Here is a 22,141-nt window from a genome sequence, read left to right on the forward strand (position 1 = left end):
TCTGATCAGGTTTTAAGCCAATGCATTTTCAGCATATGCCATTCTACCACCTCTTCTCTGCATCCAGTGGACATTCTGCATTCTGTGGCCAATGTACATGTTCTGTACTTTAACTATATGTTTCATGAATGTAGGCTGCACAGCACATTCTTCAATATTCTTTGTACACTGGCAAATGCTTGGCTTCTCCCATGCATGATGACCCATCTCTCTTATTTGCCCTGTTTTCCCTATACAGTTGCTAACACACAGCACCTGAGTTGACTTTATGGGAAGGGATTATCCATCATAATGGATGTGGTGCATTACAAAGCATCATGGCACAAAGGGAAGCTTACATCCATATGGAAAGAACATCCTCAAAGGAGCCTTGCAAGCCCATAAAGTTTAAGATCTTTCTTACTTACCCCACAAGTGTCCAATTTGGCAGGACAGTCTTGATCAGTACTCTGCTGTCCCACTTTTTCTGCTGTTTTAAAAATGTCCCAGTTTCTCACTCTGTCTCCCACTTTCTCCCTTTGTCCTCAGTTTGCTTTGCTTGCTATAAATTGAGTTAAAAGTGTGAATATACAGTGGACCCTTGTTATACGCTGGGGTTTGGTTCCAAGATCCCCCGTGTATAACAAAATCCATGTATGCTCAAGTCCCATTACATATAATGACATAGCAAAATGGTGTCCCTTATAAAAAAATGGAAAATCAAGGTAAAGTTATACTTTTTTGGAACATTTTCAATCCGTGTATGCTTGAATCCGTGTATAAAAAATCCGTGTATAAGAAGGGCCGACTGTAGTTTACACTCAATTAACTATGGGGGAAGAAGAGGACAATGCAGAATATGGATTTCCCAGTAGGCTGAGGCAAAAAGACACTGCTGCAGTCTGTCTTAGCTTGTATATTCACCCTCGCTGACAAACTTTGCCATTTTGATCCCACATTTATGTTGCTTGGGAGTTACACTTTTGCAACATATTGTGAGGTCCTAGCAAGCACACAGTCTTTCCCATTCCTGGATATAAACAGCAGAGTGCTCACATCACAGTGGGATTTGGGGATTCAGTAGAGGCTTTTGGTGATCCTTACACCCACATTGATTAAAGATCATGTCCTATAGTATACATGTAATGGTGGTGGTTGTGTGCCTTAAAGTCTTTTCTGACTTATGCTGAGCCTAAGGTGAATGTAGCGTGGAGTTTTGTAGGGGTGAGAGTGCATGACTTACCCAAGACAAGTGGGTTTTCATGGCCAAAGAGAATCAAACCCTGATTTCTAGAGCCATAGTTCAGTGCTTAAATAACTACACCATGTGGAGCAGGAAACAAGAGTAGGAAAAGAAATTACCTTCCCACATGTTAGTCTTCTCCATGAATGTGCATGAGAAGCAAAAGGGGGAAAAGGTGGAGGGAGAGATACACTAGCTTGCTCCACTCAGCACCAGTGCAAGCCCTGCTTACCATTGCCTCCAATCATGCTTCACCACCACAAGGAGACTTCAGTACTTTGATAAATTATGATCAGACTTCATATCCCATATACCACTAACAAATAAGTTACTTTTGGAAAACATCTCCCAGAATCTTCTGTTGTGCTGTCTGAGGGATTCTGGGAGTTATAATCTAAAACAAGAATTTTCCCCAATCGTTGCACGGAGCCCTCAGGGGCAACAGATCTGTTTTTTCCTGGATGTAAAGGCTTAATAAAGGTCTACATCCCATAGCTAACAATAGAACAGCTCCAGATCCTTTTTCCTTCTCTTCCTCATTTTATATCACAACTAGATTTGCTGGAGTGAAAACTGGAGAAGGCTCCTGTACTATTAATGATTCTGCAGAAAAGGGAATTTCACCAGAAGTTTCTTCCATTTCCAATCCTATAAAAACATTAAAGGTACAGGAGCCATCAGTTTTCAGTCTGGCAACTGTATATTCTATCTTTCTCCCAAGTCTGAGATGCAAAGTGGTTGACAATGTATTAAAACACCACACTTAATTATATATACTAAATTACACCATTATTCAAACATCCATTAAAATACTTTAAAACACCCTTTCAAAATGTTTCAAAAGCCTCCAAACAGCCCCTGTCTTTTCTCGGGATGCTGAACCCCCAAAGGCCTGTTTCATGCCCTCCCTTTTGTTGTCACTGTTAGCTGCCTTCAAGTCAGCTTCAGCTCATGGCGACCCTCTGAAACATCTCCATGTTTCTGTATTCTCAGCTTCTCTGCTCAAGACCTGTAGGTTCAAGCTTGTGGTCTTCCTGAACCTTCCTGATTGATTCCATCCATCTAGTATGTGGTCTTCCTCTCTTTTCTAATGAATTATGCCTTCTCATGATGTGGCCAAAGTACGACAACTTCAATGTAGTCATCTTGGCTTCCAGGGAGCATTCATGCTTGATCTGTTTTGAGACGCATTTGCTTTTCTTTTTGGCTGTCTACAGTATCCTTAGTACTCTTTTCCAGCACCACGTCCCAATGAGTTGATTTTCTTATCTGCTTTCCTCAGCTAAGGTGATGTGGAATGCAATGGCTTGGGCAATTCTGACTTTAGTGTTCATCTGTATATCTTTACACTTTAGGATTTTATCTAGCTCTTTCAGAGCTGCCCTTCCTATTCCTAATCTTCTTCTGATTTCTTGATTGCAGTCTCTGTTCTGATCAATGTTTGATACAAGGTTTGGGAAACTTTTAACTATTTCCTTATTATCTACGGTTGAATTTACATAGATTCTGCATGGTCATTATTTTTGTTTTCTTTATGTTTAGGAGTAGGTCTGCCTTTGCACTTTCCACTTTGACTTTAGAAATTGTTCCAAGAATATGATGCTTTCCATTAGCAGTATGGTATAATCTGCCTATCTTAGATTGTTAATGTTTCTTCCTCCACTCTTCCTTCTACCAATTCTAAGCATACTCTTCTAATGATATTTTCTGCATGCAGGTTGAACAGATAGAGTGATAAAATGAAGCATGGCCTCCCACTGGTGACTAATACAAAATGTTGGGAGTGCAAAATCAGACAAGAGCACCATACTTAAATGAATGGTTTATGTGTCTAATACAGAGTTGCATGATTAGTAAGGAGGATTCTGTGCTTTCTTTAGACACCATAATGTGAAGGAAGCAGCAAATAGAGCACTTAGCTAATTGGGAATATTTTGTGGACTCTGAAGGATTTTTACATTTAAAAATAACACTTGTAGCATAAAGAGTTTCACTTTGGGGAAGGAAAAAACCAGCCGCTTCTCTTTCCCTCAGTCTCTCGTTCCTCCACCACACTTCCATGTCCCTGCCTCCTGTTTGAAGAATCACTCCTAAATTAAAATATTAAGAGTCGTCTTTCAAAATGTTTCTGGGCAAGAAGATCCCATGATGATAGAATTTTAGAGTGTTTTTTTAATGAAACCAGGAATTTGTTCAGATGGAATTGCCTCACCATTCCTGAAAGGGCATTAATGAATGGCCCTAAAGATTGATGAGTTCAAAACACTTCATTAAAAACAATCTCTACAAAGAATAATTTGTATTCTTTGTATTTGACATGCAAAGGAAAGGGAAGAAACAAAGGAAGAACAAAGGAAGCCATTAGGTGGCTTCTAATATCCTGGAGATATGTCCCAAAGGCAACAAAGGACATGCCATATCTTTCCACTGCCTCTTCTTTAAGGGGAAAAAAGGCTTGATTTTATACTTGGCAAGCCAAATGCAGCCTCTATATTATGGACAATTTCCCGACTAGAGGCACTGAAAATGAATTGGACGACAACTCCCATTATCCCCAACCAGCATGGTTTTGTACTCCAACATGCCTAGAAGTCCCTCAGTTGGGGAAAGATATGTTGTGATCGGCTAGGTGATTAATGAACCCTTTTTACTTTTGGATCCAAAGCAAGATGCTAAAAGAGAGGTGCTACTGAACCTCAGAAATGTCTCTTTGACTAATACAGCTTTCCTTAACCAGGTACTTTTCAGAAGCTTTGGACTAAGCCATAGTGGTTGAGGAGTTTTGGGAGATGAAGTCCCAAAAATGTAATACTGTATTTCCAGTATGCAATTTGGAAAACCAGCTGCTTCTGGGAAAACTCTACCCAAGGCATAGGTCTGTTTTATAGTTTCAGGAAACTTTTGTAGTAATTCCTAGATGCAGAAGGGTCAATTCATTTGTTTTTCTCTTCATGATCAATCTGGAAATTAACAGAAGAAGAATCATGTGCATGAAAAAAGATTTGCATACATTGAACCATCAGAAAGCCAAAGTGTCATTATTTCAGCCACCTATGTGAACAATTGTGGATTTTGGGATATTTCAGACTTTGGAATTTTGGATAAAGGAGACTCAACCTGTATTAATTTTAGTTGGCTTCTTCTACAAGTAAGCGCTTATGGGAGAATAACTTCAATAGACTGCAGAGCTGGTGTGTGCTGAGTACCTTTGTATGTCTTTATACCAGGTAATTGTTCCATCACAAAGTCCCATTTGCAATTACATTAGCAACTAGCTGTTCACTCCAGATCAAATGGAGCACTCTTAATTTAGTGCATGAGGAACACTAAGTTCAGCAGACAAAGTGCTACAATCACAAAAGCACTTAAATTGCTTATGATTGGCTAGTGTCACACAACTGGCTTAACTCTCTTGACTAAGCACCTCTGGCATGCAGAGGTTTTGCATAGGTTAGGCATCTATGTCATATGCTTCTTCTTCTTTTTGAAAGTCTGAGTCACCACAACATGTTTTTATTAGTTGACCCAGGCTAGGCTATAATGGTAGTAAAATAACTGATGGTGCCAAAGTAGAAGGGCATGTTCTGTTTTCAACCTCCATGACCCATAAAATCTAATTAGGCCCTATAGCAGAGGTGAGCAAGTTCTAATGGTTTGAAGGTCAGTTTTTGCTTCCAAGGCTTAATAGGGATTACACTAGAAATGTAACATACCCTCTCCCCTCCTCCAAAATGCAAAATATAAGCAAGACATGGCCAGATACCCACTTCTGGTTTGGGTGTGGGTTTATTTGTAGTGGCTGGGTGACTTTGAGGAGCCTGCATCCCATTTTGCCTCTAAACCACAACTCTGCAAGGCAATTATAATTAGGATGGGGAAACAAATTGTTTGTTTGTTTGTTGTTTTAAAAACCCTACCTTGCTTCAGGGAATGTTGGAGCCTAATAAAACACAAAAATGGCCCAAGAGACACTTTGGCCTGCAGGTCACACTTTATCAATCCCTGGACTATGGAGGCTGATGGTGGTAGTAGTGGTTCCAAAGCATCTCTAATTATCACACAGAAATCAGGCAAAATGGGAGGTTTGAACACTGATTATCCCATGCAAAGCACAATATCGCAACTAAGATTTTCAGATAATGTCACTATTAAACAGGCAATAAACAGCAACAAATCATTCATGGGGAAATCCCAAAAATGATTTGTTCCTGTTTATTGCCTGTTTAATAGTGATGAGTGTGAAAATCTTAACTGTAATATCATGTTTTGGATGTTTAAACCTCCATTTCCCCCTGATTTTCCCCGAGTGATAAGGTCCTAAGAAGAAACTGGCACTATGAAACTGGGTTGGGAGTGTACCCAGAGGGAAGAAGCCCCGTGCAGCCACTGCCTTCTAGAAATGTTTAATATTTATCTGCTCCAGATGTCAATAGGAGCTAAACAGCTTCAGCCAAATGGACATGGGTAAGACTCAGAAAATCTAACTCTAGAGAAACATATATAAATTGGTGCCCCTGTTGTGTGATATACGGTTGTGGATCAAACAAACATGTACTCTTTTGTTAATGTTTCACAGCGTGTGTGTGTGTGTGTGTGTGTTCCTGTAACAAACATTTTACTCCACCCTGGTGCCTTCTGCTTTGAGTTTTCTTGGACTTTTCTCCACCATCCTTCCATGCCAGCCCCCCTTTCTCACTTTCAAGCCAAAATACCACCAAATATACTTGCAAATGAGAAAAGTTGATGGTGATGATGGCAATAAGCAGCACTGGGAGGAGAAAACATGCTCAGAGATACAAAAATCTTTATTTGCCTTTCCTTGACCAAAATGAGACTCCTGGACATGTTGGATTACAACTCCCATAATCTCCACCCATTGTCATGGATGATGAGTTTCTTGTCCAAAAACATCTAGACAGCCACCAGTTCCCTCCCCTTGGGCAAAAATGCTAAGCCTTTATCTTATCTTTCTTTCCTACATCCCATTCTTCCACTTGTTACTCATATGTTATGCACTTCTTTCTTTCTTTTTCTTCCCTTCCTCTAGGTTACCAAAATGTTGGCTGTGGTTGTAATCCTGTTTGCTTTTCTGTGGATGCCCTACAGGACTCTGGTGGTCATCAACTCTTTCCTGTCTCACCCTTTTCAAGAAAACTGGTTCTTGCTCTTCTGCAGGATCTGCATTTATCTAAACAGTGCCATCAATCCCGTGATTTATAACCTCATGTCCCAGAAATTCAGAGCAGCCTTCAGAAAACTCTGCAAATGCCAGAAAAAGCAGTCAGAGAAGCCCTCCAACTACAGTGTGGCCCTCAACTACAGTGCCATCAAGGAGACTGACCATTTCAACACAGAGCTAGAAGACATCACTGTCACTGAAGCTTACCTGCTATCCGCAAAAATATCTTTTGATGATACATGTGTGTCCTCTGAGGTAAGAGATCAGAACAAAAAAATTAATAAATTCACCATCCAACAAGCTCTCCTTGCCTGAGCTATTTGGCTTGTTCCTGAACATAAAATGTTCTGGAGTACTTCCATCTTGGCATTGGCTAGACCCAGATTAGTTTAGTTTGAACAAAGTTGCTCCATTTCCTATTGGTTTTGGAAGCTGCAACAAGGAAGAAATTCATCCTTTCCCTGGCAGCTTTGGGTGCTGATAGGACGTTACAAGGAAGAGGGAGAGGAAGCAGCAGGGGGAAAGTTGGGAAAGATAGTTTGAGAGGAAAAATGGTTTAGTGGAAAGAGAATGGGGGATGAGGGTGGTCCTGTCTGCATTTGACTCTAGTGCTATCTACCATTGACATGTGAGCCATTACTAGATTACCACTGAGAAAATGTATCCTTTGACCAAAAATAAAATAAAATAAAATAAAAATATTACAGACCCCTAGCTTATGAAATGGTTGAGCAAATATGTCCATGTAATTTCTCCCATGTTCAAACTTTTTGAATGTTTTGGTAAATTCTAATGGAAAAAAAATGAACTAAAACAACATTTACACCTATCCTTAGCTCACACTGAGTCAACCCTGTATAAACAGAAATAGCTACTGCTTGGACAGGGTGATCTCTGACTTGCATCTGGAGCCTTTTAAAGCAATGGCCTAGCGATTGCAGGTAGCAGTTTTATATAACTGGCTCATCAAGCAGCATCAGAAATGATGAATATGATGCATCAATTCCAGAGTACTATTACAAAACTACATATATCGTAAATCAAGAGTACAGACTTTGAAGCTATGCTTCTATGACCTGTTTGTTGGGAGTAGTTTAGTTTGTGATGGATTGGCTCATGCTTTCTAGCTCTGACATCTAAAGTGACTCATGCCTCAATTTTTCATTTCAGGTGATCTGAAGGTGAAGGAAGCAATATCTCCTGCTCTGTTCTGCTTCTTCTAGTTCATTTGATCTCACAGAATTACCTAGTTTCAGGCTGGCTATTTCAAATAATGTTTGATGTTATAAAACTCATTATTACCAGGGCTGTTTATATCACATGGAAGCCATTTTATAACATTACAGAATTGCTTGCTTTATGGAAACAAAGAGGCAAAAGGCAAACATACATGCATAGTTACTCATGTGTTCTAACATTAATTTGAAATCATGTGCTGGGGGGGGGGGCATCATTACCATGGGTTTACTTTGGACTGAGTGATTTTGGTTGGCAGACCTAATTGTTTTTTTCTTCAGATAGTACAAATCTTTTAAAGTTTACTTTATCCTTTAGTGTCATCATATATGTCCAAGACAACATGAAGGCAGACAACAACAACTCCCATTTTTAAACTGCTTACAAGTCCCACCTGCATTTCAAACATAGGGCCCTTTCATATTCCACATTTATAGAACTATAGTTCTGCTTTAACTGACTATGGAATCCTGGGTTTTATAGTCAAAAGAGCAAGCTTGGTATAGTGGTTTGAGTGTGGAGTGTTTGAGTGTGACTCTGGAGATCAGGGTTTGTTTAAATTCCTGCTCGGCCATGGACACCCAGTTCATGACCTTGGACAAGTTACATGCTCTCAGCTTCAGGGGAAGCAATGGCAAACCGCTTCTGAATAACTTCTGCCAACAATCCCTATGATAGATTTTCCTTAGGGTCTCCATAACTTAGGAATGACTGGATGACACAACAACAACAAGGCACTGGAGCACCCTGGTTGAAGATTTTACATACTCCTCCCAAAATGGCGTATCCCAGAATTCAATAAGATAGAACACATAACAGTTAAAATGATATATTATGAAAGAGTGCATAGATCCCATGCATACTTTGTTTGCAATTGGATGCAGTTCAACAATTTGGCTCTCACCATAAAGCTGGTGCTCCAAGCTGAAGGAGGGAAAGGCCATCAGCAAAATGGGCAGCTTGATTAATTCCTATATTGGATTAATCTCATCACATGACAGCTACTGGCTCCTGTGTCAATGGGCTGTATCTCTTTTTAAACATACAACACATTTAGAAAACATCTCTAACACACATCACATCACACATCATAACACCACATCCTCAGATAATACTAAAAACAAGGAAGGACAAGACCCACGGCTGATGCCTTAATGAATATCAACAGCAAGAGCAATCAGACACCTCAACATCCAATACAACCAAAACACAATGATACTTAGAAGCTAAGATTATTGGATCACACTTTAGTGTTTGGTGGCTATCCAAAACAAAGAGGAATGCTCCTTCAGCATAATCACAGACTGCACTTAATTAAAGCATTGCAGGCCATTCTTCCTGATTCACTTACAAGGTCAAAAATCTTGAAGCTAGAATACCTGTTTCATAATTACAGCCATGCACCTATGCCTCATGGATAGCACTATAGTTAAAAAGATGTATGAGAAGACACGGGAAATATTGACTTTGGGTATAACTAGATATGAAAATATGGCTCCTCTCTTATCCTGATAAGCTTTCTCCAAGGTGAGATAAACAGGTGCAACCCAGTTCCTACTCATGAATTAGTATGCGAAGATTTTATTAATCTGCAGGAATCACCTGAATCAACATCATTCTTGAACCAGGGATTTTTTAAAGAGTCCAAGGCAAATCCAGATAGATGGGGAAAATATTAGATACCTTCATATGATCCTAATTTACACTGCAAAAACACGAGGGGAAACTTCCCCAAAATGTAGTACATGGATGCTACAGGAATGGGATGTAAACATGATAGTGAAAAAAATAAAATTTGTTTAAAATTTACTTGCCCAGAGGACAAAGGACGTTTAAGTGACCATATTCAGCCCAAAAGAAGTGGCTGTCCAGGGGGAAATCATCTCACAAAGGGAAGCTGTGCCTAAAGATCCATGTCTTCTGAGCATGGTCCAGCCTGTCTGCATGGCACAGCCAGGCTGTAATACAAATAACGGGTGTCATCTTGTTATGGATGATATCATAATCGAAGTAGAAAATGATAAGTCATTTGGGGCAGATACTAGGTGTGGAGGTAACAACTCCACATAACAAAACAAGGGAATAGGAACAAATTACCTTCTCCATTTCTGCATCCACCTTGAGTCAACTGGTGAATTAACATTGCCTAAGAATCCACAGCAACTCCTCATACTTAACTCAGCTACCACCTCAGATTTCCATTATGGGATGTTCTCATGGAACGTGGCCAGACTCACAAATAAGTTACAGGATAAAAAGATAACTAGCTTTCTAATGAAACACACAGTTATTAGCCTGCAGGAGACTTGGATTTGCTCCAGCCAAACTGATGTTAGTCTTGAAGGATATGAACATTGGTTGAAACCAGCATGTACGGTGGCAAAATAGAGTCAACCTGTGAAGTAAGGCGGGTTACAGATCGCCCGTTTGGGGCGGACTGCACCCGCCCCTTTCCCTGGTGTATCAGGGCCTCAGCTGCCAGACTGGCAGCCTCCGAGGCCCCGATCCGCCGCTTTCCAGGCTGTGGGGAAGCAGCAAAAGGCTGCTTCCCCGCAGCCTGAAAAGGGGTGTCCTTGGGGCTTCAAGCCCCAAGGACACCCCGCAGCGGCAGGGAGGGGGACCCCTTTCTCCCTTGCTTCGCTGGGTGCAACCATCTGAAGGCTGCGCCCAGCGACGCAAAGCGGCGACGCAAACCAGGAAGGAGCTCCGAAACGGAGCTCCTTCCTGGTCCACGCAAAGGGCGCACTAAGTGCCCTGGCGCGGACCGACGACATCACATCCATGCCGCCCCGTATAGAGGCGGCATGGTCGTGACGTCGTCATGGCGGCCCCCATGTGGAAGGGGAGCTGCCATTTTGTACGGACTCAGTCCGTACTAGGGTTAGGGGGTGCGGAAGCACTGCACCTTCCTAACCCTAGTACGGACTGACTCCGTACTTTCATGGCGGTGTGTAACCCGCCTAAGTATCAGGGATAGTCTAAGTTCCTGGGGCATAATATCCATAATGCTAAATAACTCATTTGGAGTTGTATAAATGGTTTTAAAACCACAAATAGTAGCTTGGTGAAAATGGTGGGAAGATTGTCCAGACCGAGATGGAGAGGGGATTAACTCTTTCCTCCTATGCCAAACTCCCAATGAAAATTGACTTCTTCCCTGTAGATATTGTTTGGTATGGGATCAATATTCCACCTGCACCAGTAATGGGGTGCCTGCTTCCTTCCTTCCTTCCTTCCTTCCTTCCTTCCTTCCTTCCTTCCTTCCTTCCCTACAGTTTGTGCACAAACCCTGCAAGCATGTGAGTGCATGCATGCCTACACTCCCCCCCCCCCACACACACACACAGAGTCCAGGAGAAATTGTATGGATATTTCTCCAAGCAAAGGAACTCAGGGGAAAAGAAAAGGCCTGCAGAGCTGGAGGAAATGAATGTACTTAATAGAGAAGCAAACATTTAGACTTGGTATATATTAGATTCTCCTCAAGAGTTATAAAAAAGTATTCACAGAAGTATTGTCCTCCTGGATTTGAATATATATAATCTGGTGGACAGCTATTCCATTTTTCATATGTACCACTATTTTACAAAGATTAGAATGTAATTACAGGAAGATCTCAAGAGCAGAATGAGTGGAATAGCTTTTCACTCCAAAGGAAATGGCACAGAAAATTTAATTTTCTAAGCAGTGCCTGTATATTTCTGTACCTTCCTCTGAGGGATCAAGTGCCTGTTATCTTTTAACCCTGTCTCCCATTTGCTATTTGACCATTTGTTCCTTTAAGGAATTAATTGGCTTGGTCCTGGGTTATTAGATTTTTAATTTTTTTATTTCAAATTGTTTGGAATGTTGTGGGGGTTTTTAAATTTTTAAAATGTTTTGATTAAGTCACACCCTGAAATTTTCACATATAAGACATTTTTTTAATATATATATGAAGGGGAGAGCCAAGTTGTATTCACTGGCTCCTCCTCAGGGCTCCATACATACAGTCTGAAGATTTGAAAATGTGAAATTTCTCTAGGAGTTTATCCATACTATACATTTAAAACCACTTGCTACCATGGTAATTGGCAAGACTGCATCCTATGGAACATTGGGATTGTACATGAGCTCTCTTCTGTCAAGGGCAGCATCTTCCACAACCATTCAAACACAATGACTTACAGATTTACTTACACAATGACTTACAGAGTTCTTGCATTTCTCAGTGAAAGCTTGTGGCCTTGATGTCAGTGGCCAGCGAATCTGGTCCAATTTTTAATTTTGAGTTTTAAGAAGCTATCCAGGGTGTTGAATTCTATCCACAAATAGATTCAGCATCTTGGATAATTTATTAAAAGTTCAGAGTAAGACCTGAACCAGATTCACTACTCTGCTGACAGGGGAACTACCACTGCTTCGCCAAGACTCTTGAGTCTGAGCAGGCATACCTCTTCATCTCCAGAAATGGATACGTAGGTCAGACCTGGAAAACCTGTCCTCCAGATAATGATGACCTACTGTGCATATCAACCTTCTCTGTTGACCCTGTTGGCTGAGCAGATGGGATTCCCGACTGAATTCCAAAAAAATATCTAGAAGGCCATATGTCTCCCAGTAGTGCAATATATTCCTTCAATTGGAACAGGAAATTAAGTCAATCTAAAATTCTCATTTTCCCATTTCACATAGGTTTTAATTAATAGTTTCTCTCATTGCTACACCTCTGTTTCCCTCCCCCATGTTGAAGTAGAAGCAACATATTTGAAAAGAAAAGAGGAAGAAGAAACAAGCAGGTGGACCTTATTGAACAAGAATTTCAGAAAGCACAAAATCCCCAGAAAGCTGCCTCATGTCAAGAAAGACTGTTTGTTCATCTATCCCAGTGTCACCTATGCAGTTCTTCAGGATCACAAGCAGAGAAGTCTGTCACATTTGTTGTTGTTATGTGTCTTCAAGTCAACTCTGATTTATCATAGGGTTTTCTTGGCAGGTTGTATTGAGAAAAGTTTTCTCATTGCACTCCTCTTAGACTGAAATAATGTGACTAGCCCAAGGTCACCAAATAGGTTGAGCAGAAATTTGAACTGGTCTCCTAGTCCAAGACACCAACCACTGTACTACACTGACTCACATATTTTGCCTTACCATTTCTTTTAAAAAGACATGTTAGGAACTGAATCTGGGATTTTTTGTAAGCATAGTATGAGTTTGGCCTATTTTTCGTTCTCTTGAAATGACTTCTAAATGCACCTCCACAGAAATTGTGCCATCAACTGTGAAAAAAAATGAATTTTCTGTTATTTTATGGCATATATTACTCAATCACAAATTGTTCTATATTAAAATAGTAATGGAAGGCAGAATACTAGATATAGTAACTTGTTTAATATAATGTACAATAGAAAAACTTCTAGCCATTATCATCATCATCAAAGCAAAATCATCTGGCACATAAACATCTAACACATCCCAAATCACATAAAAAAAAGCGACTTACACAGCACGCCCAGAGCATGTAATGGAAAAGAAAATGGTTTATGCCACTTGATTTCTTGTGGAACAAATATGAGATCATCACATTTCTTCTGACCGTAAGAATATTCAATACATAATGAATATTCAATGAATACTGAATAGGTGCTCACTCCCTTTTCAAAGTAATGGCAAATATATTAGACATATTCAGTGATGCAAAGATGCCTGAACTAGATCAAAATACAGCAGATTGTTGTGCGAAATTCAGGTGAGAAAAAGAAGGATACACTGGAGAAACACAAACATCCTCTCCATGCCTTGCATTTAGAGAAGAATGCCCTTGCTTGTATATAGCCCAAACAGCACCATCCATGCACAATGGGAACATATCAGCAAATATGGGTAAATGTTTAAAAATATGAAAAAGAAGGGAATGACTTAAAAAAAAAAGTCTGATGAATACCTTGAACGGAAACATTCCATACTGCAATAATTTGTGGCAGGTTCTGATATCATTGAATAATCATATGGAAATATTGGAGATAAATATCCCAGAACTTTATCGCATCAGAACCTGTAACGTTCCCATAGAGTTCCGAAAACGTTCCATGGCAGAATGATCTGGGAACAGGACTCCTCGCATTTGAGAAGTAATAATGGGATGATAACGTAAAGAGAACACATTATATCGCACAGCACCCCCTTTGAGTGGGTGCTTTTGCCGAGTATGTTCTCATATCATATCATATCATATGCCTCTGTGTATATGTGTGAGATATATATATATATATATATATATATATATATCCATTATACACACACACACACAAACACACACACATATATATACATACAGATAGATAGATATACATGCATATACATATCACACACACACACACAAACAAACACGTGTGTGTGTATCCATAAAAAATAAAAACTATTCACATGTAAACATTTGTTTAAATATGATGTGGGGGGAAAACATTTCTGCTTTGAGGAAAACCATTCCTACATGTTAACATGGCACCGCGTCATACGCAAACGAGCATTAGGCTTTTTGGACACTCTAGGACTGCAGAGGAGAAAATTGTCTCAGCCAATCAGGACATGAGGACTGACAGAATGGATATAAGAACGGATAAGATTACTGCACTAACTTTTCATGTAAGGGCATGATAACGTTCCATCTTTCTGAGAATTGTTTTGGAACGCTGTTGGAACTCTTTGAGCTCAGAATGGGAACTCAATGGGACCCTTACTGTGCAGTAAACTTCACTACATTCCATTCTCATTCAGTTCCCAGAATGTTATCATAACGCTGTGCGATAAAGTTCCCAGACTCATTGGAACAATGCAACTGTTGTCATATTATGACTTCCCTTGGCTCTGCTGAGGTTAACAGTGAAAGCTCTGGTCTCAATAAACCTTGTCTCTTAAGCCATGTTGGAAATATGCAGTAGAATAAGAGGAGGAAAGACTGGTTCTGTGTGAGGTAAGACTAAATCTAGATTTAACTGACCATGCCAAAGAAATAACAAAACATTCTCAGTGCAAAACTCATCCAGTGTAAAACTCTGCTCAGCCTTCCAAACCTGTTCAATCTTTTCATGAAGACCTATAGTGAGAAAGGGACTATTTTCCTACCAGGCCAGGGGTGAGTCGTCCCTTGAGACTATTCTTAATTTAATTTTTTTTAATTTTAAAAATTTTCATATATACACAAAAAATACAGAAAAGAAACAGAACAAAAATACACAACATAATCTTTAAAAAATATTCCTATAGCACATCTTCTTATTCATTCTATAATTACTTCATATAAAATATGTACTTGTTCTTACTTTACTTGACACTTCCTAGAGGTACTACCAAATCCCCAATTTTTCCTAATACTTAGCCCACTAACTCTCTCTCATATTTCTTCCTCTTATTCATCCAATCAATTCCACATAGATACCAGTGTATGGAGTATCCACAATTCTTCATCTATAATCCTATCCACCTCTGGTGTTTTACCCCCTTTTATTACCACTATATATTATTATATCTCAAGGCGAAGTTTCATTATATTCTGTTTTTGTTTCTGTATATATTCCTTCCAAGGATTCCATATTTCATAAAAGCTGTCCCGGGTACTTTTACCTACTATTGTAGTCAACTTTTCCATTTCACAAAACTCCATAACTTTAAATCTCCATTCATCCAACTTTGGCGTCTTTTCCTCCTTACAATATTTTGCAAACGTTATTCTAGCCGCCACGATTAAAAAAAAGAATAATTTATCTTGACTCTTATTTAAATTTAAATTGTCTGTCATGTTTAAACGATACAGTCTGGGTCTGGCTTTCTCTTTAATATTAATTATCCTCCTTATTTCATTATGTACTTCTTTCCAATATGTCTCAGATTTTCTACACCACCACCAACAATGTAGGTATGTTCCCACTTTACTTTTACATTTCCAACATTTATTACCTCTATTCTCAAACATTTTCGCCATCTTATAAGGGGTTAGATACCTCTATACATCACTTTATATATATTTTCTTTTATCATAACACTCGGTGTATATTTAATGCATCATTTTTGAGCATATTTGTTCCAAATCTTTAGCAAGTTTTTTCTTATCAGATGATTATTAAAATTTCCATCCACCTTTATTTTTCCATAAAATATGTATCCATGGATCCCATAATTCAAATCACATTTTTCTAAGTTTATTGTTCTTTTCTTTTGCAATTTGATCCAATCAATTACCCAATCTAAGACACATGCATGGTAGTACCATTTTAAATTTGGTACTGCTAAGCCTCCTCTTTCAATGGAGTCTTGTAAAATTTTTAATTTAATTCTTGCTTTTTTATTGTTCCAGATAAATTTAGAGATTTCCTTTTCCCATCTTTTGAATGGTAAATCGTTATTAATTATTGGGAGATTCTGAAAAAGAAAAAGAAATGTTGGTAGTATCGCCATCTTAATTATTGCCATTTTTCCCATCCAAGATATGTTTAATTTAGACCATTTTTCCAAATCTATTTTGATATTTTTCCACATTTTCTCGTAATTATTTTGTAATAATTCTATATTTTTTGTTGTTAATATCACCCCTAAATATTTAACTTTTTTAACCAATTGGAAACCAGAGGTTTCTTGCAATTTCTTGTTTTCTTCCTTATCCATATTCATTGTCAAGATATTCGTTTTTTCGACATTAATTTTGTAGCCCGCCACTTTCCCAAATTTTTAAAATATTTTTAAAAGTTGATCAATACTCTCTAAAGGATTTGCGATTGTTAAAAACAAATCGTCGGCATAGGCTCTTAGTTTGTACTCTTGTCCTCCCTGCTTATATCCCTCTATTAATTGTTCTTGTCTTATTTGATTAAGCAAAATTTCTAGTGTCAATATAAATAGTAGTGGTGACAGGGGGCACCCCTGTCTTACCCCTCTATAAATTTTACATATTGTAGTCTTCTCCCCATTTACCACAAAATATGTTTCCTGCTTGTCATAAATTGTTTCTATTGCCTTTTGAAATTTCTTTCCAATCTCCATCTTTTTTAGAACCCCAAACATGAATTCCCAGTTAATATTGTCAAAGGCTTTCTCTGCATCGATAAAATACAAGGCCAATTTTTTATTGATTCTTTTTTCATGAATATCTATCAAATTTAGCAACACTCTAATATTATCTTTTATCATTCTTCCCAGGAGGAAGCCACTTTGATCTATATGTATCCAATTAAGTAACACTTTTTTAAATCTTTCTGCCAAAATTGCAACGAATAATTTATAATCCGAATTTAGCAAAGCAATGGGTCTATAATTTTTTGGGTGTGTCGAATCCTTACCTTCTTTTGGAATTAGAATTGTAGCAGATTGGGTCCATGTCTGGGGTATTTTTCCCTCCAAAACTTCATGCATCAGCTGCACCAAGGGTTCTTTTAGGCTTTCTTCGCAAATTTTATAATACTCATTCGTAAAGCCATCAGGGCCTGGAGTTTTACCAGATTTAGCTTTTTGTATGGCCATAGATAGCTCTGATGTCGTTATTGTTTCATTTAGCAAATTTCTTTGTTCTTCTGTTATTTTTTGCAGATTTATCGAATTCAGATAATTAATTATTTTTATTTCTTTAATTAATGGCTTCTTAAATAATTCTTTATAAAAATTAACAAAACATTTTTTAATTTGATTTTGATTTGACAGAATTCTTTCTTTATCCTTCAACATTGTTATAGTTCGTTTTGCTTTCTCTTTTTTAATTTGATATGCCAGAAATTTACCCAATTTATTTGCTGATTCAAAAAACTTTTGTTTGGTGAATCTTAATTTCTTTTCCATCTGTTCCACCAGACAAATTGAAATTTGATTTTGTATAAATTTTACTTCTTGCAAAATAGTCTGATTATTTGGATTTTGTTTTAATTTTTTTTCCTTTTGTTTCAACTCCTCATTTAATTTATTTATCCTTTCATTTCTACTTTTCTTAATTTCAGATTCTTTCTTAATCAGCCATCCCCTGATTACCGCTTTTTGTGCGTCCCATACTGTTTGAAAATTTCTACCTTTATCCAAATTTTCTTTAAAAAATATTTTGATATTCCACTTTAATTGTTTTACTAATTCTTCGTCTTTTAGTAATGTATTGTTTAGTCTCCAATTATACTTAAGTCCTATCCTTAAGTCAATTTGAACAGGATTATGATCAGACAAAAGTCTTGGTAGTATCAAAGCCTTCTGAACCCTCGATAGCAGATGAGTAGAAGTTAGGATCATATCAATACGTGTCCAAGTCTTATGGGGATTGGAAAAGAAAGTAAAATCTTTATTTGTTCCATTTTTACTTCTCCATGCATCTTCTATAACTAATGCTTCCATCATATTAAAAAATTCCTTTGGAAGTTTTCCTTGCTGTTTTTTAACCGTTTTTTCTGAAAATCTGTCTAATTTGGGGTCCATAACCCCATTCCAGTCTACTAGCATAATTATAGAGTCAAATTATACTTCTAATATCTTTTCTTTTAATTTTTTATAGAATTTACTTTTGTTTTCCAATGGGCCATAGACACTTACTGTCAAAAAATTTTGGTTTTTACACGTAACTTCTATCATTATAAAGTGCCCTTCTGGATCATTGTAAATCTCGTTGGCTTCAACATTGGATTTCACATATATCACGACTCCTTTTTTTTTTTTTAGGGGCTGATACAAATTCTTGACCTAATTTTACACATCTCAAGTATTTTTTATCTTTTTGCTTAATTCTACTTTCTTGCAAACATACCAAATCTATTTTAAATTTTTGGAGGTAATAATATATTTTTTCCTCTTCTGTGGCGTGTTTAGACCCTGTACGTTCCAAGACAGACACTTTAAATATTCTGCCATTGTCAGATTGTATCTTTCAAACAAATAAGAGGGACAAATTTTCTTTTTTATTTTAATATTTTTTCAATTGTTTATTGAATCACTATTTAAAAAGTATAGAGAAAAAGGAGGTTTTATTTCAGTTGCGAGGGATATCCTTCTTTATATCAGGTCTGTACATCAAAGAGTTCGTCTTCCTTCGTCTGTTCTTCCCTTCTGATTCTCTCTTCTTCTAACAATAATTCTTGTGGGTCCAGATCTGTATTAGAAGAATTTAAGGGCAGGCAGTTTGGGTCTTCTTCTTCTCCAAGGTTTTCTTCCTCTTTGTTGTCAGCCAGGTTGACTATAAAATTTCCGAGTTCTCCTCCTCCTTGAGCTTTCTTTCCTCCTTTATTCTTAGCTAGTTGGTGTACTGCTCCTTTGTTTTGTTCTTTGTTTATTTCTGTCGTTTTCCTCAAGAAGGCTTTTGCTTGTTCCGGTGTAGAGATTTTGGTCCTTTTATTATTCCACCAGAAGGTCAACCCTTCTGGTAGATCCCAGCGGTAGGGGGTATTTTCTTTCCTTAAAAACGTAGTCAGGGCAATGTACTCCTTTCTCTTTTTCAGAATTCTCCCAGGGACATCTTTTAGTATTTTTAATTCTTGATTCTTATAGGTAAAGGGTGAGTCATTATGAGTGGCTAAAAATAAATCCCGTACTCTTTTTCTAACAAAATATACTGCCACGTCTCGTGGCAACCCCTTTTGTCTTGCCACTAATGAATTAATACGATAAATTTTATCGATTTCATCATCAAAAAATATGGGATCCTTTTTCAAAAATTTTTGCTATTTCTGTAATTAATTTCGCAGCTAAATCTTCGCTTTGCTCTTCAGCCAGTCCTCTGATTTTGACGCATTTTTCTCTCAGTTTTTGTTCCCAAACTGCCTTTTCATCTAGTTCTTCCTCTTTTTTTGGATAACAATTTTGCAAAATCGGATTCCAATTTTTCGGCTCTAAATTCAACTATTTCCACTCTTTGTTTGATTTTTTGATTATCAGATATTAAAGTGTCCACTTTTTGATTTATTTCCTTTAAATCTGCCCGTATTTCTTTTTTTAAATTATTCATTTCTTTGGCCAAATTCGTTGATAAATTAATTGATAGATTCTCTATTTTTTCCAGTAAAAGGTGATTTATGTCGGGAGTGTTCAGTTTTTCAATAGATAATTTCCTTTGGCTTTGTGCCTGTTGTGTCTGTTGAATTGCCTTTTGGGTTTGATTTCTGGTATTCATACTATTATTTCCAATCTTCTTCTGCTTGAAGAAGTACAGCTCTCCCTTCTATCACCAAAAAGAAGAGGGAGTATTCCCTTACAACTACGAAACCAAACACAAGAATATTATGTGATATTGTTTTACACACTCTTTAACAATTCTTCTCCCAGTCCTACAATGCTCCCCACCTTATTTTCTCTAAAGTAAGATTTAGTATAGATGAGAGCAATACAATTTAAATAAATCCACATATATCTTTCAGGGTTAATCAATAATTCTTATCTTATTATTATATTTCTAATAAATTTAATTTTACCAACTTTGTTTTATTTTTCCTACTGTAGTTCTTTTCTTCCTTTAACAATCCCTTTCTTCTGGTTATCCTACCCTCAGCGTCTGAGCTTTATTTCTTTATCTCACTTTCCAGCAAGTCTATATTGGCTCTTAATTTCTTTCATATATTTTCCCCTTTATTCCAATTCTTACCCCGCTCTATCCAAGTTCTCTTATCTTTTCCCCCCCTAACCACTGCTTTTCCTTTACTCTTTATGGACTCTTAAGTCTCTTTCTTTCAGGCTCTATATACTTTCCGTTGTCGCTCCGTCCATCTGGTTTTCTTTCTCTATGTCCCTCTTTTGTATTCTCTAGTCCATTTCTCTACTGCTTTTCTAGACCTTCTTCTGTCGACACTCTACTTTTCGGTAAGTCTCTATCCCTTTTCTTTCGTGTCTCGACCTCCTTCCTCCGTCGCTCTGTCCCCCAACTCAGTTCCTCTCCCTCAAACCTCCGGAGCTCCAAACTTCCTACTACTGTCCCTTGAGACTATTTTAACAGCCCCTAACCCCTCTTCCTAAAGCCTCTTTTCTTAAGACTGAGGCGGGTTACAGACCGCCATTTCGGACGTCCTCAGGATGTCCCAGTTTGAAAAAGGGGCGTCTCTTCTAGACGCCCCTACTCCTATCACGGACAGAGTCCGTAACAAATGGTGGCAGCCGTTCCACATGGCTGCCGCCATTTTGACGTAGCGGACGCTGTGCATTCGCACGTCGCACCCCGGAAGTGACGTCGCGAGTGCACGACTAGTGCCTCGCGACGTCTTTTCCGGGGCCCAGGAAGGAGTTTGGCCGCTGTGGCTCCCGGACACTGCAAGCGGCGGTGGCGGGAGACTGCCACAATCTGGCGGTATGTAACGCACCTGACTGATTTTTAATTTTTGCATGAGCTTTTGTGGATATAATCCAACTTCTTTAGATGCTTACAGTGTCTTCCTTTCTGCAATGCTGAATTTGAGGACAGAAGAAAAATTTCACTGAGGGCAGAATTCTTGAGGGGGGGGTGCCCTCATTTTTCAACCTCTATACCTACACTTCTGGTTGCAGAGAACCCCTGCATTGCTTAAAATATAATAATAATAATAATAATAATAATAATAATAATTTATTTTTACACCATTCCTCTGTGCAACGCAATTGGGGCAGCTTACAACATTAAAACATACAATTCATATGTTTTAGGCTTAATTCTGGTGGACAGTTATCTATTCAGAAAATACCTGCTGGAAGAGATCTGTCTTAACAGCTTATAAAAAGCTGTTTAGAGTGGTAATGTGACAGATCTCATCCAGCAGGCCATTCCATCAACATCAAAATGTTTCTCCTAATATTTAATCAAGATGTCTCATCATGTAAATTCATTTGGTCCTATACTATGAAACAAAGGGAAATGGGGCCCATGTCCTCTTCCATGTGGTAACATTTGAAGACTCATTTCCTTTATTCTTAGTTCCTAATCTTATGAAGCAAGACACTGTCATTTAAAGCAGGTCTCAAGCCATCTGTAAGAAAGACTGTACTCATATTCTGGGCTTTGTCCTAAAACATGCTCAAATGAAAAGGTTCTAATCAGATTTGGGAAGCCAAATCACTCTATTTTGAATAAATAAAGATCAGGAATAAAACATTATGAAAAGAGTGCTACAAATTCACATGAGGCAACTTTGCCATAGCAGCTTTATATTTTGTGTGAATATATTTTGTATATATGTGGGAACGGAATTATTTGTGCATGTAAAACCACAGGTTTGATGGGCAGAAATGGTAACTGTATATGAAAAAACATGGCTCCTTGGTGGGTTTTTTGTTTTTGTTCAAATTGATATGATTAAAAGTATGCCTAATGTATTAATTTTGTTTTCATATTTCAAGCTTTGTGACAGTATCTGTGGGAAAGGTTTGCTTGTTCTAAATATTCTGATCCCTATTTTTGTGTTTCCCTTAATGAAATTCTTCTTTTAAATGTGTAAATCTGAACAAAATCATGGTACTGCTCATTTTTTATTTATACTTATAATATTTTACACTGGAGTGGTGTAACATAACATGATTTCAAACAGATTAATCTGGTTGCTTACTGTAGT

At 38.0% G+C, this 22,141-nt stretch overlaps 1 protein-coding gene across 1 annotated transcript in view; it reads left to right on the top strand.

The window, feature by feature from the left end:
- Positions 1–7,659, top strand: part of LOC149317577 (thyrotropin-releasing hormone receptor-like) — a 28,266-nt gene extending 20,607 nt beyond the window's left edge. Inside the window, exons 3-4 of the mRNA XM_089518940.1 lie at positions 6,270–6,656; positions 7,572–7,659. Coding sequence (XP_089375066.1) covers positions 6,270–6,656; positions 7,572–7,580 — 396 coding nt within the window. The 3' untranslated portion in view covers positions 7,581–7,659. The remainder of the gene's footprint in view (positions 1–6,269; positions 6,657–7,571) is intronic.
- Positions 7,660–22,141: the final 14,482 nt, after the last annotated feature.

Source organism: Sceloporus occidentalis, unplaced genomic scaffold, assembly GCF_023333645.1.
Source record: "Sceloporus occidentalis isolate IW3139 unplaced genomic scaffold, rSceOcc1.0.p SCAF_3, whole genome shotgun sequence".
NCBI lineage: Eukaryota > Metazoa > Chordata > Lepidosauria > Squamata > Phrynosomatidae > Sceloporus > Sceloporus occidentalis.